This window comes from Callorhinchus milii, unplaced genomic scaffold (assembly GCF_018977255.1).
Source record: "Callorhinchus milii isolate IMCB2004 unplaced genomic scaffold, IMCB_Cmil_1.0 Scaffold9, whole genome shotgun sequence".
In the NCBI taxonomy this organism is placed as follows: Eukaryota; Metazoa; Chordata; class Chondrichthyes; order Chimaeriformes; family Callorhinchidae; genus Callorhinchus; species Callorhinchus milii.
Window position 1 is genome coordinate 22215891 of NW_024704750.1, and position 26330 is coordinate 22242220.

Consider the following 26330-nt stretch of genomic DNA (forward strand, 5'->3'; position numbering starts at 1 on the left):
AAAATTTAAAAACAGCAGCACGAGTGTGGCTCTAATCAGACGGTCACAATCCAGTGCTTTTGCTCTCTCTCTCTCTCTCTGAAGTGTCATCTCAAATGCAGCGAGAACAAAAACAATCTGGGTCACACGTCCACCCCACGAGTGCCCGATTCCATTAGCAAGTTTTCAGGAATGACAACAGTCGCAGCAGGAAGCCAACAGCTCAAGGTTCCAGAAGTCAGAAAATTGGCCCTTCCACATCCATTTGTCTCCTTGCATTAGCACAGCCTGGAGGTCATCAAGGCCGGGGCAGCCGTTCACTTACACAATGCCGATTGTGTTGGCAAGAGCACCGCCTGACTGGCAAACTGTTGCACTGGAGAAGCTGGGAAGACTGGGAAAAACTGTCCTTCTGTCGCTTCAACCGTGCCTTCGGTCACCCTCCTACCCGCCCCCTATCCTGATCCCAACCACCAACTCAGGTGCAGTTCTCTGATTGTCCAGCACCTTGGGACATCCTCCTAATGTGAAAGGCACTATATAAACAAAATTTGTTGTTGTTGCTAAATATTTCCCTTTACTTCAGAATTGGCTCAAGGGAAAGAAGCTGAGATTCATTTTTAGGGGAGCTATGTTAAAATGGAGGGTGGGGGTGGGGGGTGTATTAAGCAGAGTAATTCTCCTAAACCAACATATTCTAATTCACACCATTTTCTGATTGAGATCTTGCCTCTGAGGAGATGGATTCAGCCAGTGAGCACATGTTTTAACAGAAGAGATATGTCAGTTACAACTTTAAATAACTTAAAAGCACAACTAAATTAATTGAAGTCTCACACCTAGATTGTGTGCCTCAATGAGACTATTTTCATCCATGATATCAATGAAAAGGACCAAGCAAGTTTGTATATCAGTGTACGTTAGAACTTCACCACACAGTAGACAGACCATGTCTATAACAACAACTTGCATTTATATAGCGGCTCTCACTCAGGGTAGCATCCCAGAGCATTACAGCTCTCTGAAAGAGCTATTTAATTTTTCCCATGCTTTTCTTCCCCTGTGCTCTTTCATAATTTTCTTTTCCTGCAGTTACAAACAATACAATTACAGTACATTGACACATGTATGAAAGACATTGTTCAGAACCATCTTGCTGACACACTGTTTGAGGGAGCATCTTTCACAAAATAAACAAACATATTTTGTTCGTACACTATTGTGGACGAGATGAACACTGTTTGAGGGAGCATCTTTCACAAAATAAACAAACATATTTTGTTCGTACACTATTGTGGACGAGATGACGACAGGCTGCAATTGTTAATAGACCGCTAAAAAAAACCCTGGTAGCTGTTGGCCACACAGAAAATTTGGGAGAAAATTGTGATCCCAACAAGTACCAAGTCTCCTGCAGCCCAGTGATGCTTCAGTACATCCAAGTTGGGCATTGACAACCTGAGGGGCATGTAAAACACAGAGCAGGTGAAAAGGTGGAAAGACAGAAATTGCCATATTGGTTTGAAATGTTACCAACTTTGTGAAAACAAACCTCTCAAACCAGCTTTAAATAAGACTGCACAACAACAACAAATTCCATTCAGACAGCACCTTTCACCTCGGTAATACATCCCAAGGCGTTGGACAGTCAGGGATTTGGACCAGAGCTGGGGGTTGGGATCAGGAGGGGTGAAGGGTAGGGAGGGGTAGGAGGGTGACTGAAGGCGCAATCAAATAGGAAGGTCTTCAGACAGGTCTTGAAGAAGGCAAGGGAGGGGCCAAGGCAAAGAGATTGCGGGATAATTATTTCACCTGTTTTCCCTGTCTTCCCAAAGTGGAAAAATACTCAAACAGAATTAACTGGGCCAAATGGAATATAGTATAGTTAGAGCAAAAGGTTGTTACAATGAATAATGATTGGTACAAAACTGAACAATAAAGCCATTTTAATCCAAGATAATACATTTGGATGATACATTCAGAAGTACACAAAATCCAAAAACAATGTATGCATACTTTTTTAAAAAAAACACTATAATTCACTTTAAAACTGAGTTTGGAAAGTTCTGATGGAAAAGCTCCTCCCAACAAAAGGGTAAAAAACATGCTGTTGACCACTTCCCCAGCAGTTCATTGGAGAATGCAACCCACATACCAATACAAGGTGTAATCTGATTAGAACACCACCATGTCCTTGAGTCTCATTGAACAATTTTAAATCAGTCAAAGGATTGCAACTGGATCTTGTTCATTCGAGACTTGCACCCTCCCTAGCCGAGCTTTGATCATCACCCTGAATGCCCACAAATAAAGCCGCAGAGGTTATTCGTGGAGCTTCTGAAACCTTGCAAGTTCACAGACTTCGAAAGCCCCTGCAGTTGCCAGGCCTCCTGTGAGGTTTGAGCATATATTATCTTGCAGAATACCCTTAAGTGTGCAGATTTGTAAAAGACCAGTGGACAGATGATTTGACCTACAAGGCCATTCACGGCCTCGCTCCCTCCTACCTCTCTGACCTACTAACCCCCTACCTTCCTGCCCGTACCCACCTCCGTTCCTCTTGCTCCGGTCTGCTCCACATCCCCCCCCCCCAACCGTCCTACCATCGGTGGCCGGGCCTTCAGCCCCGAGGCTCTGGAACTCCATCCCCCAGTGCCTTCGCCGCCTCCTCCCTTTCCTCCTTCAAGGCCGGTCTCAAGACCTTTCTCTTTGACCGAGCCTTCAGCTCCCCTCTCGACTCTCTACCCCCTCCTCGCTCCCTCCCTTCCCTCCCCTCACCCTGACCATTTCCTCCCTGCTCGGGTCCTAACCCAACTGTACAGCGCCTTGGGACGTCCTCCCGACGTGAAAGGCGCTCTATAAATGGAATCTTGTTGTTGTGTTGTTGTTGCGGTTCTGTAAGCAAATATTCCTATTGGTTATATGATTTATAAAAATAACTGACAGGGGAAAAAATTCGGAGGCACCTTTAAAAAAACGTTCTAGTGCAGTGAGACATAAAACATGGGGTATCAGTACATCCGAGACAACATTTGCTCAGGCAGCCTCTACACAGCCAAACGACAACTGTCTGTGCTGACGTTTCCTTCAGAAATGGAAACTAGTCAACTAGAGGTTATCTCATAGCATGCGCTTATTTTTAGAATACAAAACACTGTGTGCAGCAACGGCGGTGATGACAATTTCATAGCTCGGTCATGTTTATGAATGCAGCAATACCTGACGAGCTATTACCTTACATTTGACGCAGCACCGAGAACAGGGAAATGTCTTAAAGCGCTTTGCAGGACTGCATGTCAAGTGTGGTGACTGCATTTATAGCTGAACAAACACTTCAAATAAATAAACATAATGATTTGTTCACTCAATTATAATCATTATAGAATTTTACTGTATATTGTTTACTAGTTTTTTTTATATAGCTCACTACATCTATGATTGTGCCCACACAATATACAGTCAATTCACTTTACAGTATATTCTGTGAAGAGCTTTGAGACGATTTAAAGATGTGAAAGGTGTTATATCAATCGATTATTATTATTATTCAAAGTAATGCCTAATATCTCAAAGATATCAAATTGCAGGTTAACTATATTTGTTTACAGCATTTTGTTTATTGATAGTCAAACTGAGATATATCCAATAGCTGTAATTACAACATTCATCTGTGCTCAGTGAGAACAACAGGAGTAATGAGGGCAGGACAAGGAGCAGTTTTTATAGCTCAAAATCGCTGTTCTACTGGAAGGAAAATATACCAGAAACATCTCTGTCCAAAACCAATTAATGGTGCACACAATCCACCCAATTTCAGAGACCTATCCGTGGCTCAATAACTCAAACCCCAATTAATCTATCATAGTCAGCCATCTAACACCATTCAATTGCAATAAATACTATTAATAAACTTCAAGGGAGGTGTTTAAAAGGCTGCAGACAGAAAACAATCAAATCTTTCGCGATTGACAGAAAGAGCAAGTCACTTTCACAAGGGATGGTATACTGCAATTTGTGCAAACCAATGCCATTTTCTATTCCATCCATTTTACAGTGAAATACCTTGAAGCAAACAGACAGATAGTAAAGAACTATGAGCAAGGCAGCACTTAAGTCACTTGTCCTTAGGACATGCTACGGTGCACTTGAATACATTTTTTACAAGCTTACTTTTACAAGTAAAATTTAATGTGCATGAGAGTAGCTAAGAAAAGTGTATAATACTGAAATCCTACAATGCTAAAACTGTCTTCTCTTGTCCTACAATCTTCCCCCACCCTAAGTGAAGTACAGCTGAACAGCACCACTGAATTGAGAGATTTATTTTTCTGTCGCTTTCAGCCAGCCAGTGTTGACATCAGCACAGTCCAGTACAAACAGTTGGAGGTCATTTGGTTCTTTACACAGAAAAACGCCAATACACACACTACACTATAAAGCAAATGGTGACATGCAGGCATTTTGGTCTCTCATCCATAGGTTGGTCACAGATGCACGAGTTTGACAGGACCACAGCGTGATGTTAATGCAATATTGTGCAACATTACAATTAAAAAACTAATTTTACGACGGGGATTTAGAAAAGAAACAATAATCCTTGCATTATCACATCATCGAGACATGTTTGGGGTGTTTTCATCAGCTTCAAATAACACTTATATCATCATAGAACTTTCCAGCACAGAAGGAGGCCATTTGGCCCATCGCGCCTGTGCCATCTCTTTGAAAGAGCTATCAACTAGTCCCATTCCCCTCCTCTTACCCTTACATCTTGTACTACCCATCTGTCCCAACAATGTTAAAATTTCTTAATATGCAACCAAACGTTTTGAAAGTCAACAGGACAAAGAGGTAGTTCTGGACAAGGGGTTACCTTTGCATAGCTACAACTGCTGTCAAAGGATAGGAGGTGGCAGTGTGGCAGAAAAGGCAGCACAGGTTGGAGATGTAGGAAGAAACACATCAGCGCGACCTGCCTCCTGGTGATTCCTGTTGTCTTTCCAGTCGCTAGAACTAAGGTGGAAAATAACTCCGTTACGGTGAGAGCAACCTTCCACACCGGGCTGCCATTCTTAAAATATAATACTAATAATCCTTGTATTTGGTATAAGGCATTATCATGTACTGTAAAGTGTAGTCACTGTGTAATTTGTGGGTGAAACGTACCAGCCAATTGCGCACAGCAGTGTCCCACAAACACTCGTGGATTGAGTGACCAAATTATTATTATTATTTTTCAAAGGATTATTACCTTTCAAAAATGGTTCAGAATGAAATTTACATTCAGATATGGACAAGTAGTGTAGGTTATCAGAGGACATAAACTTTGAATCATTATTTAAAAGAGAGGTTAGGATTTTTTTTACATACACACAACAGATTTTTAGGACCTGGAACATATAAAAAAAAGGTGGTTGAAGCACAATTCACAATAGCTTTTAAAAAACAACTGACACATGTTTAAAAAAGAAAAAGGATTGCGGAGGAAAGGCAGAGAAGTCAGACTAAATGGTCAGACGCTTTGTCGGTGAGCCAGAAAGAGTACACTGGGCCGCATGGGTTCTTATGCAGCAACAATTCCACATTTCTGAAAGTCATTGATTTCTGAAACTTTCCCTTCAATTTTCTCAAGGGGCTTTTTTTTAAAAAAGTATATGAAGATATAAAATTAAGGGGGTTGGGGGGAGGTTGGAGTAGCCTATTCCAGGCTGGTGAGTGGGGGAATGAAATTGACAAAAAAAGGAAAGATTCAAGCAATAAAAGAACTTGGTGGAAATGATTCAAACACTGAGGTTGCAGGTTCGTCCCTGTGAATTATAGAAGACATATCAATGAGGACAGATTCACTCAGCTAGTTAACAGATTACATCTCAGCTGTTTGGAGGGGGAGTGGGGGGAGGTGATTCCTCNAAAAAAAATTTGCTCACTCAATCCACGACTGTGTGTGGGACACTGCTGTGGTAAACTGGCTGCTGAGTCTTGCCCACAAAATGTACAGTCAATTCACCTTACAGTATACTCTTTGAAGCGCCTTTGAGATGTCGTAAAGATGTGATCAGGAGCTATATCAAATGCAGGGATTATTATTATTATTGAGTTGGGTGTAATACTTAAAAACTCTCACTCTCTCAATGGGTAACTTCCAGATTCCAAAAGCACTTACAGAAAATATTTCCAAGCAACCAAGTTTTTTTTTAAAACATAAAAGTATACAAGATCAAGTTGATCGAACATTTTGAAAATGAATTTGAAACCAAGGCTCAAAAAGCTTTTTTTATATATACAATGTACATATAAAAAAAGTGGTCCTCAAAGTCACTTGTGAAGGTGGGATGAGACAGATTCCATCATTTACTGGTTAAACTCACTCAGTGAGATGGACAGAAAAGTCAAGTCAAGCCAAGCATTAGAGCTATTAACCCACCACCACTTAGCTGATCTGATGTGCGCAGCAGTACAGGAATGAAAGGAAAACCTTGCTAGATTGAAGCCCCCAAACCGACAGTACTCGAGACACAGAAGGGAGTTCAAAACAACAGAACCACTCAATTTTTCCCAAACACAAAACCTTCAAAACAAACAGTTCACAGCAGCTGCTAAACTGAAAATGAATCCTCTCGACTGTTCTAACAATACACAGTGGCAGCCATAGCTGGGAATATGTGAAACCTTTGTGCACTTCCTTTGGTCCAGACGCATGTTGTTAATGCACACATGCTTTATACTTTCAAATGGTTTTCAGATACAGTATTGGAAAATTTTCAACAACAAAGTTACATTTGTATAGTGACTTTCACATCGGGAGGACGCATCTCTAAGTGAAAGGTGCTATTCAAAAGTAATTTGTTGTTTCAATAAGATTAATAACAATATTGATATTCAATACAATAATGTTAATAATAATATTGGCAGTATAATCCTCTGAAAAACTAAACTCATCTATGTACGACTGGTGGTAGCTTTGAAGTTTTAGAAGTCTAAAAGATTAACAAAAGGCTGGGATTGTATCAGAGCAGAAAAGACGATCGCAGTCAGTCTGACTGGTCCTAAATTATTATTATATCAAATGCACGGATTATTATTATTAAGACTGCATTTCAGAATTTCGCTAAAATTCTCCATGATTTTACATTTTAAGACAATGGTTTAATGCTAACAACACAATCAATTATAGGCCTTAGGCTCTCTTTAAGAACTACCATTTGGGTGAGGGATGGAAATGGTAAGGTATTAACAATAATAATCCTTGCATGTAGTATAGGACTTTTCACGTCCGGAGGATTCGCAAGGCACTTCACAGGATTTACAGTGAAGTGCAGTGACTGCGTAACTGTAGGCAAATGTGGCAGCGCAATTGCACACAGCGAGATCCTCAAACAGCCATGACGTAAATGACCAATTTTATCCAGGGATTGTTAGCCAGGGCACTGGGAGAGAGAAACGCCCTTCTCTTTGAGTAGTTTCATAGAATCTTTAATACCCACCTGAGCCAGGGTGACAATTTAAGGAGCGATTATCAAAATTCAATCCGGCTAAAACGTAAAAAATTAAATGTGGTGAAGTAGGGATGCAAAAGATCATGTGAGATAAAACACAATCAGGACTACATTCTGAGTAATACAGGAGCTGTAGATGTAGCTTGATGCCAATGCAGACCACTGTTGTTTTGTCGATCCAAAGCCACATTGGACTTGCCATGCTTCCAGGGCTCAATTGCGTTGGAGTGAAGCCAACTGAGCTGTCTAATGGCATTGGATATATACAAGTACCCTCACCACCCCCTCCCCAATGCAGGAACGTATCCATTCAGTTGGTAGATGTTAACAACACTCCTTCATAACTAGGACAAGGCCAGATTTATCTCCATTGACACTGGAGTACTTTACACAATGTTCGAAGTCCATGCAAGGCTTACTTTGGCTCTCAAAGGCCGGTTTCACCTCTGTGCTCTTGCACATTGTGAAAGCATTTACAGACCTTAGGGACCTTGCATTAAACATGCTGGTAATGTCTTCCTAACCCTTCCTCATTGCATATGGATAGAGGGGGAGTTCGCTCCAGTCCCTCCCTGGACAGGAAGGAATGTTTGGACTACGAACACTTCAATGACGGTAAAAAGGTTTTGGCTTCGTTCTTCAACACTATACTTCATTTTCTAGGCAGGAGCGGAACTGATTACGAACAAAAGGGACAGATTGGGGCAGCTTTTTTTATTTAGACGAACACATGCAATGAATATACCAAACAAACTGGTTGAAGTAGAATCAGTGATAGCTCTGAAAAGCTATCAGAACAGAACACTGTCAGAAAAGTGATTACCATTGCTCTGAACCACTGATTACTTTAACATCAAGTGAGCATCCATGATGTAACTGCTGGTGCCTCACCTATTCAGATACTTTATTCACTTTGAACATTCCTTCATGGAAACTCCCTCTTCTTCCATTTCCAGTGTTTAAGCAGTTTTAAAAATGTTTTACTCTTGTCTGGCCATCAAATCTGATTACAAATTCCATCGCAGCATCTTTTTCAATGTACCCTTTGTGTTTTGTAAACTAAGCATGTTGCAATGCATTATTGATAACATTTTAAGTTCTGTGGAGTCTTCATATGAGATGCGACAAAATAATCTCCCGAATCAAATTAGAAAGTATATCTCCTAAAGTGTTTGGCAGAAGAGATACCAGCAATTCCCAATTGACATACTAAGTTACAGAATTAAACTTTTGCCAGTCTGTACAGGTGAAACTGCTAGCATTCCTCAAATGAACTCCACTCCGTGGGCATATACCACCCAGTGCAGTGACGAGACAGTACTAATTGAAGATAGGTAACAAGAGAGCAAAGGGAGATTAGGAGAATGTGTTTTACACAGAGAGTTATTAGAATGTGAGTACAATCTTCTACATGTGGTGGTAGAGACATGACCCATTAGTTTTCAAAGGGCAACTGGATATATATTTAAAAAGAATACTCAGAAGGGAAAAAGACAGGTAAATGGGATTAAATGGAATGCTCTTTCAAAGTCCTAGCATTTGAGTTTGGCTTAAATTTTGCCATGGATGGAATGGGCGCCTGCCATGCACCATTTAAACTCACAGTGACCAATTTGGGTAAGGCAAGCTAAAAACTGCCAGCAGACACTTTGCTGCATCCCACTAGTCACTGCTTTTGGTGGGGGGTGGGGGGGAGGGAGAGAAATCAAATCACTAGAATAGTAACAGTTCACTTTTAGGCAAATTTCCTTACTCCACACGCATTTGTTTACCCAGCAGTGAATAGGAACCCGGTTGTTAGTCGATTGGCGGATCGCTTCCTGGGAATAATAATCACTTTTTAGAAAACTGGGTCACTCAATCCACGACTGTTTATGGGACAATGCTGTGCACAATTGTCTGCCACATTCCTCCCATAATGTATACAGTCAATTCACTTTTCAGTGTAATCGGTGAAGCGCTTTGAGACATTCTGACAACGTGATAAGGTGTTATATCAAATGCAAGGATTATTATTATTGTTAATAAAATAAATTGGCTATATTTTAGGAAAAATCTTATTACAGTTTCATTACAACGGTTAACGGTCAGCGTTTCAGTAAAAGTATAAATTTCCTGTTGGACTTGCCTTCTACTCTATAGAAGATTTTATGAGTTATTAGTTTGTTCTCCAATCTTTTTCTGTAAATTCTCCAGCCTACGACCAGCTCTTGAATATTGCTTTTATGTGATCAAATGGAAACCCAGTCCTAATGCAGTATCTCTACTGATATGGGCTCACAGCTGTGGGTGTAAGATAGACAGACAGTGTATTAGTGATCCAATAATACCACTAGATTACTCAGAATAGCAGTCACAACATGCCACATATTTAGGGCAGATCTCCCTTGAAGTTATATTTCTTAGAGATTCTACTAACAGTTTAACAAACCAAATGTGTTTTTTTTAACTATTTTATACATTGGTGAATATCAACACTTTTGTTAAAAAAAACACTAATTTTCTCCATGGAAGAATGCTTCTATGTCAAGCATTTATCAAAGCTTTTCCTTTCAAAGACTAACAGAGGTTTTTAATTTCAAGAACTGGCACATTACAAAGTTATTGTTATAAAAAGATATCAGCTTACTGGGTGACACAGTAACACTTATTTCAATGCTAATGGACCCTAGTAAACAGGGCAGGGCAGCAGATTTATTTCCATGCTGATTTAGCAAACTCTGCTTGTACTATTGTGACACCAGTAATACAAGCAGAGAATGCACGAATAGATGAACAGACGACAACTAAGAGCCAGGGGATGAGATCACTACAGAGTTTCTTCACATTATGCCCACCACACTGTGTCGTCAGCCATGTCATAAAAATAATATTTAATTAATTTATATTGGATGCATATGACATAATATTGTCATTAATTTAATTAAGCAGCTCATTTTAACTTGACTTACTCCCCCACAAGGAAACCTTCAAAGCAGGGGTACACTTATCATGTGGCTGAGATGTCTCAAAGCGATTCATAGAACGTATTGTAAAGTGAACTGACTGTGCATTTTGCGGGCAAACTGCGGCAGCCAATTGCAAACAGTCGTGGATTAGTTATTGAAGCCCTAATATAGCAGAAGAAGTTAAAAAAATAGTGGAATTGGAGCTTCAGCATTTGTCTTCAGTTACTCCAAGTAAGCACTAACTGTGCTGTGTGATTTATCTGCGTCTGACAGCTTCTTTCCTGTTCCATTGCACAGAACAGCTGAAGGTCCCAAACACCAGCATTCTATCGAAGGCAACTCTAAGCAGTACACCCAAATGTTGTTCTGACAGTTTAAACAACCTTAGACATCTATATTTGGCCATAATCAAAGAATCACGCAACAAATGAACACATTCAGCAGATTTCAACACTGTGCATTCTATCCCCCACTTCTCATACACATTTAATTTCCTACTGTTGCTCTTAATGCTGCTGCAACTTCTCCCATGGAAGTGCAGTTTAGTTTAAAGCAATTTTTTGGTCAAAATGCCTATTTCTGGGAGTTTCTTTGCACAAAATACTTCAAACATTCCAGTCCAATTCTAACATTTCCACTGAATATTAGCTAACAAAAAACAATGGGGAAGTAAAAGGGATTCTTATAACTCTAAGCAGAACAGAACTTTTTCATTGCTGCCAGTAATTCACAGTTCAGACAGACTTTACAATATAAGGTTGCAATCAGCTGCCCCTCTGCAAAGAGTTTAAGATGATGACACAATTTATTGAACGGAAGCAGAAAGTGTGGGAGATTGGAAAGTCTTGCTCGTTAGTAAATCAGTTATTTCCCTTCCTTGGTTTTACTTTGACTGTTCCCACGATTTATATATAAAAAAGCACAATAAAACCAATCCCACATTACAGCTATGTTTTGCCAACAGCGAAGGGGACAGCTCAAATCATGAGTTCTTGTTGTGCTGCTTGCTCATGGATGGGCCACACTTCTACTAAAAATGTCTAATCCCAATTTTAACTCAACCCCAGTAAGAACAGTCAGCGGACCAGCCTATGGCTGCTCAGAGTCGTGCACAATTCCTTAATTAAGTGTGAACAGAACTACAGATGCCAATTTACAGTTGAAGCCTCAACGGTTGCTATTTCTATGCTGCAATAAAGGATCGAGTCAATAATACGCTGGAATTGTGTTGATGTAATTAATTATAGTGATAAATAATAAATACAAATCAAGTCCTAATTAGGTATGAGAGATGTTTAGATCAGAAAACAAAACTTTTTAACAAAACATAAACTGACACTCCAGCTGATTTGGAAACAATATAGAATGCTTCATAATACAGAATGCTGCTACATTTTGCCCATAAAAATATAGTCAATTAATTTTACAATATATTCTGTGAACGCTTTGAGACGTCTCAAAGATGTGATAAGGCGCTACAGCAAGGATTACATCAAATGCAAGGATTATTATTCTGTAGGCAAATGCAGCAGTTAATCTGCTAAATGCTGTTTTTTAGCTTAATTTTCTCTATTGCACACTGGAGCATTTATAATTGTGGAACTCTTTGGGAAAAATTGGATTTTCCACAGTAATATGACAGTATCAGCTGACAAGAGTAATTGACTGATGAAACAGAGAAGCAGGGAGCTCAAGTTTCGTTACAGCAACCTGTAGGATCAAACATACCATAGACTTCAGGTTTCAGGATACGGAAGTGAAATTGAGGGGGAGCCTTTATCAAAGAGCTGCGAGGCTAAGATTGACTGCTTAATGTAGCTGAACAGGAGTTAATGCTTTTAAAAAGTGTAATTAGGAAAGTCAGGCTGTGTGCACAAACATTAAGTATTTCATGACTGGAGGCACATTCCACAACTCTTTATGGGTTAAACAACAGAAGATTAGCGACTCCAATTTTCACTGTAAGGGATAGTAATTTCACCACAACAATAGTGTTAGTCTGCTCGCTAAATTGGGATGGCGGCATTTTTCTTCCCTGTAAACAGATGTTTTCCACACAAGGACTCCAGCACAGCAGACATAGTTTACATAGAAAATGCTTTGAAATACAAATGATCATTTGAGAGACAATCAGATGATATTTCAAGTTATGCAAAATACATCGCACTTGCGNAAAAAAAATCTGACGAGATGGGATAATAGATGGTGTCAAGACTAAATTGGTAGCGCTCTCGCCTCCAGTTCAGAAGGTTGTGGGTTCAAGCCCCACATTCGGAATTGAGCTTAAATCTAGGATGACACGTCAGTGCAATGCTGCAGGAGCACTGCATTGTCTAAGGTGTTTCGGACGAAACATGAAACCAAGGTCATAATTATTTGTTCGGGTCCTCTAGCTGAATGGTCATTTGCCTAGTGGCAGTTTGTCTACAAAAAACAAGTTACTACATGGCAGTAATTCCTCTAAAGTACTTTGAGATGTTATGTTTAATAGATGTTATAAAAATGCAAGATTTTTTTTTATAGTGTACGTCAAACTGGAACCACTGACTGCAAACACTATATGTAAAAGCACTAACGTGTTAACATGTAGGCCAGATTTAGAGATACTGAAAGTCTAATTTTCTATTCAATGCTGTTAATATTTCGTTCTCATCATTTTCCAGTAGACTGATGATTAAAAAAAGGATGCTGTTAATCATAATAATCCTGTATGCATTTGATATAGTGCCTTTCGCATAAGAAGGAATTCTCAAAGTGCTTCACTTAGGCTCTCAATCGCTTAGCTTTCCCTCAGCTCCACCTGCATCTGCCACTACCGCTCCCCTGGGATCCCAAGGCCCTCATTCATGCCTTCATCACGTTCAGACTCTACTTTTCAAACACCCGCTCTCCCTTAAACTGTTTTCCTCTGTCGCCAAATAGCAAACTATAGAGATTACACTACAGGAGTCCGTGAACCTGACATTGAACCTGAGCTGCTACTAGCTGATGCACTGGAAGCAATAACAACAATACCATTTGATGTAGTGCCTTATCACGTTGTTGAGATGCCTCAATGCGCCTCACAGAATATATTGTAAAGTGCATTTGACTGTTATTTTTCATGGGTGGAAATACATTGCACTTGCAGTTGGGAAGCAAGCAGGTTAATCCAATTCCTTGCTTTTCTCCATTCCTTTTTAGATTCTTCCTTTTTAAATAATAATAGTGATTTAATAAAATGGAAAAAAAATTCCATGGAACTTTGGGATTGGTGGGGAAGGGCAGAGGTGGCTATAAATAGGAGAGCCGAACATCCAGTTCATGTGCTGGCACAAAGCTGGAACTGAAAAATATCATTACTCAAAGAAAAGGCCAGCAGACACCGAATACAAAGCAGCTCAGTCGCTGTGTCCAAACCAGCTGGTCATGGGCATATGTACCAGGACGATTTCGAACATGGCTTAGCCGTTTCGTGCCAGGTCACTAGATGGAGCATGTCACTATGATGAACCCCTCTGTAAGGTGGGTCAAACCTGCTCCCTCTGCTACTGGCGCACCTCTGGGCAGACAAATCCAGAGCAGCGCTAAACAGTTATGAGACAGTCTTAGGTTGACGTAATGACATGCTCCCATCTGAAGAAAGGTTGCGAGCTGCAAACTGTGGAAATGGAGGGGAGATATAGAGGTGAAACCAGAATGTACTGCAAATCTATACATAGTGATGCAACACAAAGCAACATTTTGCTTAAGCCTACAAATATGACATTTGTGAGTATGTCACTGCAATTTTCTTCAAGTATATCATCTCTAATAATATGGTGGGATTTTAATCTGCATAACAAATGCTATAAATAGCAAAAACCAAGGCTACAGCTCGCTCCCATCAATTTGAAACCCAGAAGGCTGCTGAAAAGACCCCGTGGACTGTGCGTGAACCAACTCTTGATGGCCATCTACTTTCCTGCCAGCAGATAGGCTGTCACATTAGGCCGTCACCATGGAAACTGCTTGCTTTCCACATCAACTGAAACCGCATTGCTATGGTGATTCGTATACAAGGAAGAAAAATCCTCTCCAAAGCCAAGGAACAGATGGCAATGAATTCAAAGTCACAGGGATAGGCTTAATGCCCGGCTCGTGCTGTAAGGCAGGTTCATACCCCAACACGTACTTGCTGCGTGTGCAGGAGCATTCGGCTTGGCACCAAGCGCACGGGCACAAATGGGAGTCTTTTTATGAGGGTTGAGGGAAACTGAGGAAGAAGACATCGCTAGGGTCGGGTTATAGTTTTTAAAATGTCAAATTCAAGATGCCCATGCTGATACATTGAGGCTACTTTTTTCTTTTAAAAAATGGACTGTTTTTATGTCATGGCATCCTATCAAAAACAGTTGTTTGAAGCTGTATCTGTAGTAGCCTACAGACACAGCTTTAGTAACCATACCTTTTGGGAGAGAGTTCCAGATTTCCACTACACTTTGGGTGAAAAACTGCCTCCTAATTTCCCTACTAAATGGCCGATCTCTGATGTTAAGATTGTGCCCCCTTGTTCTGGATTTCTCTACCAGAGAAAATAGTTTCTCTGTATCTACCCTATCAAATCCCTTTATTATTATTTTTTTTAAAAAATCGATCAGATCACCCCCTCAACTTTCTAAACTCAAAGGAATAGAGAGTAAGTTAATGCAACCAGTCCTGACAATTTAACCCTTTAAGCCCTGGTATCATTCTGCACCCCTTCAGAGCCAATATATCTTTCCTGGGGTGTGGTCCCCAAAACTGAACACAGTCTCCAGGTGGGTCTGAATTCGATGGGCAGGGGGAACTTTAAAGGGATACCACAATGTTGATGATAATACAGAGGCGCTGGTATCAAGGCCCATTATGCCATTCATCAGACGTTTGAAATGTGCAAGTCTGACTCCACAATTGCAACACCGTTGGCTTCAATAGAATCGCTGGCGCCACCATAGAGCGAGCCTCAGACACTATTATAAACTCATCTTCCTGCTGCAGTGCTGACCATCTAGTAGATTTGGGGCAAAACAGGCCACACACACTCAACTCTCCAATCAGCTTCCCCTGAAATAATTCAGCATCAATAAAAAAATTATATATATCATGTTTCACCAACAAGCACAACAGCACAAGTTGAAGTGAGCAAATTCACTCTATCACACTGGCGGAAAACCAATTCATATCAGCCCTTCCCTGCAGGAAAAACTCACGAGTTATTTGAGTCGAGCCCAGCAGATTCACAGGGCAGTTGGAGGGGGGTAGGGGAAATTAAGCCAACTTTAACAACCAGTAACAATCACCTGTAACAACCAGTTATAGACTACCAGATGCCTGCTGTCTAAGCTATGATGTGGTGCACACCAAGGGAAGATGGGCAGAGACAGATTTTGTTCTATAAAAGGAAAGAACATGTTTTGTTTCAGTCACTACTCGTCATCTGATGAAATATTATGACTACTTACGATCCTTTTCACAATCTCCTTTTGAACAGTATTGTACTACAGGCGATGTTAATCAGAGCTATTACTCGCACATTAAGCATTTCTCGACAAATTACAGTACTTCACAGTATTATTCCACAGTGCACAGAATGTCCAGGCAGAATGATAGACTAATTCCCAAGACACAAGCGGATACCCTCCATAGGTCACTTTTCAGCACTGATATTATAGGACTTTGTGTTAGTTGAAATCTGCAGATTTCACACCCCACTGCCCCCCTCCCCCCATCCACAGCGTGCGCAACTACCCCCACCGCTTGTGCGCAGCCCCTCCACCCTCCCCACCGCGGGGGGGCTGAGCGTGCGAGCAATTGGGGTGCTGGTTGTAAATGTGCGGGCTGCGCACACAGCCTGCCATGCTTACGCAGCCCCCCCCCCAACTGTGGCAACGCAAACCCCCCCCCACTGCATGAGTGCAGCCCCCCAACCACGCGTCCCCCAACCACGCCCCCCCCAACCACGCGCCCCTCCACTGCATGCACGCGCAAACCAGCCCCCATTGCACGCACACACCCCTCCGCCGCATGCGTGCAGCCCCTCCACCGCGCGCAGCTGCCTCCATCGGTTCGTGCAGCCCCCACGCGCGCCCATCCGCCCCTCGACCGTGTTCCCACGCCCCCCCCAATATTTATTATAAATCTACACAAAGATTTATTTATTGGTTAGACCTTTTTTTAAAAAACGAACAAAGACGTATCACAAACACTGATAACACGTGCTTTTCAAATTACAAATTAAACCCAGGGATGTGAGCTGACTGCAGGGTGCAGTGAGTTAGTAAATATTTCCCTCTCATCTCAGGATTAAATTCAACCCATCTTATACTAAGAGTCAGCTGCAATAACCAAGGAGTCAAAATAATGAGCTTGGGTAGTCTCGGCACAGTTGCATTGTACAAAACGGCCTGTAATTGTGTACCAATAGTCACTAAATCAGCATTGTGACTTGATCTGATAAATAGAATGGCCATAATGGTGCAGTAGGGGGTACTCTGTTGAGGTTAAGTATATAGTGACTTATGTGCTGTTTACTTAAAATTGGGGTCAAGAAAAAAAGAATATTGAAACCATCAAACTTTCTCCTGCCTCAGATCATTAATAATATGTCCCCATCACAAGCTTTAATCCACTTAACTGATTAAAAAATGTGACTAACCAGTGTGGAAACGTTCAAGATAAACATTGTTAAGTTCCTCCATAGTCAAAGTCAACGATATCAATACAACGTTAACTACCCAAAACTATTTAACTCTGACAAAATGTCTTCCACATTTCCATGGCAACAGCAGCACAGAACAGTGCAGGTTTTCCTGAATACTTCCCTTTTACCAAGACACCTCTTCCACCTCCAGAACACCCGCTTGTGCCACTACCTCAGCCCCACTGCTTGTAAACCCTTATCCATGCTTTCAGAATCTTGAGGTATGTATACTTCCAGCCTGCCCAGCAACTTCAATTAATCAAGATGACTTCTTTTACACAACAGGCATACCCATCGCCTTCTTCCTTACCAAGCTCCAATGGCTCCCAGTAGCTCAGAAGATTGAAGTTAAGATCCTAATAATAATAATCCTTGCACTTGATATAGCGCTTTTCAAGTCGGGAGGACGTCCCCCAAAGCGCTTCACAGAACACACTGTGAAGTAAATTGACTGTATATTTGTGGGCGAACGCGGCAGCCAATTGCGCACAGCAAACAGTCATAGATTGAAAATGACCAATTTATTATTGTTTTTGGTTTTTTGGAGGGATTATTATTAGGCTCTGTGTGGAGTAAGAAAACTTGCCCAAGGTTTTGCCCTGCCTGGAATTGAACTTGCAAAGCGAGTGCTCTAACCACTGAGCTACAGGACTCAACGTCCTGAACTTCATACCACTGTATGATCATGTAATCTCCTCCTGCCCCATATCAGCCCGTGCTTCCTGCTCCTAAAACATTAGTCCACTGCTCAAACGTCACTCATTCAGTTCCACCATCAGTTTTGAGTCACATTCCCTCAGTCTTCTAGAACTCTTGCAAAACCACTTCATCTTCTTCTCCCCCTGCCTTCAAAATTTTTCTTCAAATATCTCTCTCCAACTGTGCCTTCGCTCAAAATCTCTTATGCACCTGCATGGTGTCCACCACTACATTTGTGGAGCGTTTTTAGGCATCCTTTTAGTGAAAAATGCAAATATCAAAATATTAATCCAAATTGTCTTTGTGGATCTGTAATGATATTAAATTGATACCGTCTAGTTACCGACTCACCAACCGGTGGAAATAGTTTCTCTCCATTTACCTAAGAGCGCAGATGTAAATTAAGTTGCGTCAGAGGCAGCACTTTCATCCCATGCCTTGAACGGCAGCAATAACACAAAGAAGCAGGAGAAGTGGCCATAAAACAGAAATGCTCATGGTCTGAAGCATGCCCATCTTCATGTCAGCCAATGATGTGGTTTCTCCATCATTGATCTTTCACCCCAGCTGCCATCGGTCAAGCCAGATCTGGGATAATAATAAATCTTGAATGCATTATGGTGCCTTATCATGTCTTCGAGACGTCTCAAAGCGCTTCACAGAATATACTATAAAGTGAATTGACTATATATTTTGTGGACGAAATGCAGCAACCAATTACGCACAGCAGTGTGCCACAAACAATCGTGGATTGAGTGACCAAATTATTATTCATTTAGTTATTTTTTTAAAAGGCATTATTACCCCCAGAAAAGTGATCCACCAATCGACTAACAACCAGGTTGCTACTTGCTGTTAGGTAAACAGAGGCGTGTGGAGTAAGGAAACTTGCTGAACGTTTCGTCCTGCCCGGGAATCGAACTTAGGTCCTCTCGCTTGTAAGGCAAGTCCTCTAACCACTGAGCTACAGGGATGGCAGCTGTTCCTGATATTGTCACAGCGTTTGATCAGATTAATGAGTTAGAAGGCTGGAAAAGGGTAAGGAATGGTTGGCCAAAAGCAACAGCTTGTAAACTGCTGATGTGGTGTCTAGCAGATCAACTTGAAGATGACACCAAAACCATATAAAAGCCTAAACGTGGGATGCTCTCCAAAGTTTAACACAGCTGAGATAACCAATTACAGTTGCTACCCCCATCAACTACTCAGCTACCAAAATCAAAGACTGAGCTAAATGAAAGCCAATTAGTACACCTTCAGCGATATGCACATTACTTTTAAACTATGATTTTTTTTCATACCATATTTAACTTAGTAGCAAATACACTGGCCATTAATTACATAGATAGAAGCAATGTGGAATTGAAAGTGAAATTGATAATATGAATATAAGACAAGCTATAAGCTACAAGCTTTCCAAATCTGTAAGTCAGTTTAGTACATTGTTTTGCCCACAAAATACAATCAAATCACTTTATAGTATATCCTGTGAAACCTTTGAAATGTATCAACGAAGCGATAAGGCTTACTATTACCTTTTTTAAACGTCTACTGCACAACATTGGGAGCCACTTCTTAAATGTGATATACAACACAATTTGCTTTAACTGGTGCATAGGTTGGACGGTGTTGCACTAAAGAGATAAAAAATATGTAGTCATTAATCCACTGACGTGCGTGCCATTCCCAGTGGACACTTGCCACCCTGCAAGGAACAAGGGAACGTAAGAGCTTAGAGAAACCTGTTGTTAAGTGTCCAGAAGTGAAGGCGCAGCAGAATAGCCCATTTACCTTCACAATAAAAGTTGATTATAAAAGCCTTGTTAGGAAATCAATTTGGTCATTTCATTTTCGTGCATATTGAAACTTTCTAAAGCAAAAGTCCACCATCATGGCTGCAGAGCAAATACAGCAGCAGAGAATCCAAATCAGCCTCATTATATACATGTGGTGTGCAAACTTCAGCTGTGATACCAGTGCTCAGTATGCAATGGATGGCTTGATGCTGACACACACTTAATTCATATCAAATTCAAAACTAAATGGTTGTGCATTCTTCCAACTCTCAAAAAGGCTTTTCATTTGTAACACTCACCATACAAATCCTTAAAACAGCAACGCCACACCAAATAGAGTAGACAGTAAGCGGGACCCACTTTAGCATTGTCTTAAATTGGATGCTCTTTCTTTAAAAGCAGAACTTTATAAAATCTGCAGTATAATTTAGACAGAAACATTATGAGAAGTTATTCCTCCCCTCCTGAAAGCATTCTTAACTCCTTTACTCTACTCCCGGGGTATTGCTTCACACCTCCAATCCCTTTGCCTCATTGCCACATGTCTTGTGCAGTCCCTGATAGTTGAATGTTATATGTCTTACCCACCACACATATCATCGGTCTTTGGATGCTGTTGGAAGCCCAAACTGATTTTTCACGTGTATAACTTAATCTAAGGGTGCTGAAGCCACAGAGAACCACAACCAGTAAATCTTCCGAGATTAGCTAACTCTGCAATGCTCAGATTTCAACCGAGTCTAGGTGTGCTAGGGCTGAAAATTGGCAGAACATTTCTCCATACTATAAACGTTATGGGGGCCTTTTTTTGGAGGCATTCTTAAGAAAAGCACCTGTAAACGCCGCTGAAACATGCCTCAGTGAGTTAATAAATGTGAACAGTTTTATAGATAAGACTAGGTGAAATTTTGGGCATCCAAGAAATCTGTTCATTCCGAGCAGTTGTACGCTTATTAAATCCCTAGCACTTTGTGCAATTCAGTCACAACACTGATGTAGTTATAAACAGAAACACAATCAAAATATCAAGTAATCCATGTCTTTCTGCTCCTGGGGCCTCAAAAATGCAGTTTCTGCACAGCCCTAACGACTGTTATTGCCGGGCCGCGACGTGATCTCGATTCTGTAAAGTCTTCAGGCCAGAGATTTTTGCCACTGTTCATGAACACCTGCAGATAGCAACCTCACAAAATAAGAGATACCTGGGAGTTTACTACAAAGCCTTTCATCTAAATCAAGTGGATCAGATATGGTCATAACCATGACAGAAAACTTCAAGCAGTTTACTACGCTTATCTGAACAAAGATTATACTGCAGCCTTAATCCATTCAGAATACATGCATTGTAGGTTTGTTAAGTAATCTTTTATAATTTACCCCTTCTTTTTGATGAGGGACAATATAATCACAAGGCTGTGACATGTACCATCTTCAGAATCAGCAAGGTTACACACAAAAGGCATTTTGGACGAAAAACATCAAAATCAGGAACATTTTGTGACTCAAATGTCTCAGAAAAGCAGATGGGGTGAAAGAGTATAAGCAGTTATTTCAGGCAGTGACCAACTGATCTGCTGGAAGAATATACAAGAGGAAGTGTTCACTTGTTGGGCACCAATTGATCTGGTGTTGTACATGATGACAAGTACTGCAAGAAAGTAAATGGAGAAAAAGTTACTGGAAAGCTCACCTGACTTCTGTCCTTGTCTACCTTCTTGAAACATTTATTCAATGACAGATTATGTCTAACAGAGTTTTTCCAGCCAGTAGGAGCATTGGCAAAGTATGGGAAATGTTCTAGGATCCAGTTATAGATATCCTTGACTGGCAGGCGTTTGCTGGGTGAGTCCTCAATGGCCATAAATATGAGGCAGCTGAATGAGTAGGGAGGTTTGCAGTTTGGGTTCTGCTTGGCATCATAGGGCTGGTCAGAATGAGCAGGGGAGGGGGGTGTATCCTCATCGACATCCTGAACAGGGCTGACGCTCCGTAACACCGTGTCCCCAAAGCTTTTGAGCAGGTTCTTGCTTTCGTGCAACCAGTTCAGGTTTGTCAGCTCCTCGTCCTCCACGTTGGCTTTGTCTGCACGGCCAGCAGGTAAGCAACTGCTCGTCAAGTCCATTTCCTCGGCTTCTTGCAACTCCTTGGTTAGTGTGTTCCCCGGGTAACACTGGCTCAGTCCGCTTGACACACTAATACCCGAGCCTTCGGGCTTCTTGCTGGGAGGCATGACTGGACCCATTTAGACCAAGGTTCCTCCTATTGAAAGACAAAACCAAGAGAGGAAAAAGTTAGGCCAAGTAACAGTCAGTGAGTGGACCGATTCCCCTTCTCTTTCTCTTTTACGCCAGTGAACTAAAGCAACTTTGGCTACAAAAGGAACCTCAAGTCCCCTGAGCCTCTAAGGAGGAAAATTATATCATGGCTGACAGTAATTTAATTGCACTGTTGCTATTAGCAACATGTAGCTCTGTTTGTGCCTAATTTGCTTATTGCCAGTTCAGTCCCACAGGGATTTAACTAACACTGTGGCTGCTCAATTTTCTTTAAACTTTGTAACCAACTGCAAAAGAGCAGGCTTCCCGTAACCTCGATTCCAAATCCTGCAGCCAGAAATAAAGAGAAAACTACTTGAAACTGTAGCAAAAAAAGTAATTGTTTCAAATAATTTTATATAGTGGAGATACAATCGTTAATGAGAATTCAATGTGAAATAAAAAAGGGGATTTGTGGGCAGAGAGGATTCTGTATTATTTCAGATGTATTTTGTTTACAAGGAATCTTTATATATATACACACACATACATATGCATATACACACACAAACATAAGCGCTGTAGAAAATAACTTGTTCTTGAATAAAAAGCATAATTCTGAATACACCTCCTAATTTTCTGAAATGTCCCCACCCTATACAGCGCAAGCTGACTCTCTCTTGAATGCTCCATTCAAAACCATACCTAACAAACACTTGAAAGCCCAAAGCAAAAGGACACATGGCCAAAAGGGATGAACCACTGACCGGATGATCTGCCCCAGAAGTAGCCGTACAAGTTTTACAGAACAAAGCAACAGAAGCAATGTATATTACTGCAGAACAAACCTGGGATCTATTCAATGGAGCGAGTCAAAATTGGGGAAAGACTTGCAACTAAGATAAGGTGTCTTACAAAAATTCGCACACACCTTCGAGCCCTTTTTGCTGGAATGTTACAGAGAGTGTAACTGGTATGAACCAGAGTTTAATTACACACAATGCTGCAATGGACATGTTCAGATAGAGATATTCATAGAGAACATAGTTTTAAACACACAATTTCTGGAACGTAGGTCAAACCTAGATATTGTGAAGCATTCTCAAAAGCCATCACTTCTAATGTTCACTTTCAAGTAAACCAGTTAGTGTTAGGAGAGATTGTGCTGTGTACTTTAGATGCTATACTTAAAACTTATCAGTCCATCGGGAGATCTGGACATTATCAAATCTTACTGCTCCGCCCTCGCCTCTGTGAAATCGTCATTCTATTTCAAGACAATCTTGGAGGCCAAGTTCAACCCCAGGCTCCTCTTTTCCATAACCAACCGGCTGCGCCACCCACCCTTTCACGTCTTGCCCATCTTCACTTCAAATGCCAACTGCAAGGCGATGCTGGACTTCCTCGAATCCAAATTCAAGGGGATCCGCTCAGCTGCCTCTGCCATTCCGTCTGCTACACCCTCCCCATCTCCTGCTCCACCCCAGCCTCTATCCATCCCTCCCTCCACACCTTCGAACCTGTCTTCCACTCCTCTCTCACCACCATTATAACACGCATGAAACTGACCACCTGCTCCCTCGACCCATCCCTACCCCTCTCCTTGGGGTCTTGTTTGATCCTTAACTATCCTTTCTACCCCACATCTGTACCATGAATCGCTCTGCCTTCCCCCACCTCCACAACATCGCTCAGCTCCGCCACTGTGTCACACCACAGGCCACCAAAACCCTCATATACTCTTTCATTAAATAGAGGCTTGACTATGCAAACTCCTTGCTTATTGGCCTCCCCAACTCCTTCCTCCATAGGCTGCAGATCATCCAGAACTCCTATCCGGCACCAGGCACCGTGACCCTATCACCCCCATCCTCGCCCGACTCCACTGGCTTCCCATTTCACAGAGGTGACAGTTCAAGATCCTGGTCCTCACCTTCAAAGCCCTCCATGGTCTTGCTCCCCCCTACCTCTGCGATCCCCTAATCTCCTACCATCCTGTTCACTCCCTCCACTCAGCGGGCTCCAGCCTGTTTCATGTCCCCTGCCTCACTTGCCCCACTATTGGCTGGAGGCCCTTCTGCCACTCTGCCCCCCCCCTCCACCCCTCCCCTTCCTTTAGAATTCCATCTCGCAGTCCCTCCATCTCGGCCCTCCCTTGCCTCCTTCAAGACCATCTCAATACTCTCCTCTTTGATCGTGCCCTCCACCCTCCCTGATCCCAACCCGCAGCTCGGGTCCGAAACTCTGACTTTCCAGCAGCTTGGGATGTCCTCCCGACGTGAAAGGCACTATACAAATGTAATTTTGTTGCTGTTGTATAGGTCCAGAGATCAAATCAAACCCTCTTCCAACAAAACACATTTTTAGAAAAATGTAATTCAAATTATAAGGGTGTATTCAAGTATTAAAATGAACTCTACAGACACTGGGGTACTTGGGTATGTTTAAGAATACAGATTCTATAGTATTCAAGATACATTATAACGAATTATACTGTAGCACTAATTTAGGATAGCGTAACATTTTTAAAAATAACACTCTTATTAGGCCAACAACACCAATGTCTCAAAACACATTATAATAATTACAATCAAGTGTATGTAACCGCTGTAACTAATTTGCACACAGAGATCTTTCCAACAACCATGAGATGAATGGCCAATTAATCAGGAGGAATATTGGCCAGGACATGAGGAGAAACTCCCTCCTCCTTTTGAATAGTGCCACAAGGTTTTCAAAATAAAAAATCCGCCTGAACAGAGACAGGATCTCAGTCTAATTCTCATCTGAAGGATAGAACTTCTGATAACAGATGCCTCCCCCCCAGTGCTGAGTCTGGATGTCATCCTAAGACCGTCAGTGCAAGTGCAGATCTGAAATTTGAACTCACAGTCTTTAGGCCGAGAAGCAAGAGTGCTATCAACTGAGCCAACAACAACTTGCGTCTATAGAGCTCCCCTCAAGCAGGATAGCGTCCCAGTGCGCTTGACAGTGGCGGAGCCGAGCCAGGGGGAGGTGACCATATTTATAACCAGGCTGACAGCATTTATAATGTATAATGGGGGGGGGGGGGCGATGTGTGGAAGAGTATGTAGATTGACTGCACAATGTGCCAAGAGCCAGGAACAATGTAGCACATTCAATTTGGAAGGTAATGAATACTATTGAATTTGAGCTGAAGTTGTTTTAACTTTCAAAATAAACAGCACTTTTCAACTTAAAAAGGAAAGCCACAAAAAGAGTTTGAGATATTTTTGGTAAACTGTCGATTTCCAACATTTCCACAATCCCTTGCTTCGAGTGTTTACAATGTTTTGGAAAGATATACACAAACTAATAGATGCATGTTAGAAGCGGTAAAGCAACTTGTTTGATCTATTTTCCTTAATCGTTTCCAGTGCTTATACCGCTTACATAAAAACTTAAACGTTGGCAAATGAGAAGTGTACCAGCCACAGCTGGGTGCTAAAGAGCCCGACTATTGTGTAACAGATCTGTCATCCAAAAGGAATTCCCTCCGCTGTAGTTCGAAACTGAATTCCGTTTACCGTAGCCCCACACATCAAGTGAGATGAATTAAAAAAGAGGTTAGACTGGTAACATCCCCTTGTCTAACTATAATAATAATCCTTGCTTTTGATATAGCACACTATCACATCTTCAAGACGTCTCAAAGCGCTTCATAGAATATACTGTCAAGTGAATTGACTATATTTTGTGGGCAAAACGCGGCAGCCATTTGCGCACAGCAATGTCCCACCATCAGTCATGACTGATTGACCAAATTATTATTTTTTTTTTGAAGGGATTATTACCCCCGGAAAAGCGATCCACCAATCAACTAACAACCGGGTTCCTATTTACTGCTAGGCAAACAGAGGCGTGTGGAGTAAGGAAACTTGCCTAAAGTTGAGCCCTGTCCGGGAATCCAAACCAGGTCCTCTCGCTTGTGAGGCGAATGCTCTAACCACTGAGCTACAGGGCTAACTATGAATCCACATTTTAAAAAAAGTTGCAAGTCCTGCAAGTGATTTCACTCCTGATGCAAGACACCAAATAAATCTGGCTTTCACTGATATAGTAACAATGCCAAGCAAACTACAATATCAAGTGTCCAAAACAGTACAACGTCTATATATAAACAAGACTCTCAATGCACAGAAAGCAAATGAGAATATGTTTCTTAAACCACTGCTGCAAAAAATATATATTGTTTTGCAGTTGGTTTGTCTGGACTAGAAGTTATCATGCTTCAATTCTGTGAAAATTAAATGATTTAAATTTTTTTTAAAAATAACCATTTGAATATGCCGTCTCATAACAGTTAGCTACGAACGGCTGAAATAATTAAACTTTTGCACATTTTAATGCACAAACCATTTGCTTTGTCTCGTAAAGTGCTTCAATTAGAAATGGTTCCATGCAGTGTGCACCCAGGCAGCTCCAGGGATGGTGTG

General features: G+C 41.4%; 1 protein-coding gene across 8 annotated transcripts in view; it reads right to left on the reverse strand.

Annotated features, from left to right (window-relative positions):
- Positions 1–26330, reverse strand: part of foxn3 (forkhead box N3) — a 170560-nt gene that overhangs the window by 80887 nt on the left and 63343 nt on the right. For all 8 annotated transcript variants that reach the window (XM_042337971.1, XM_007905996.2, XM_007906000.2 and 5 more), the window contains one exon: positions 21309–21877. In XM_042337971.1, the coding sequence (XP_042193905.1) occupies positions 21309–21860 (552 nt within the window). In that variant the 5' untranslated portion in view covers positions 21861–21877. The remainder of the gene's footprint in view (positions 1–21308; positions 21878–26330) is intronic.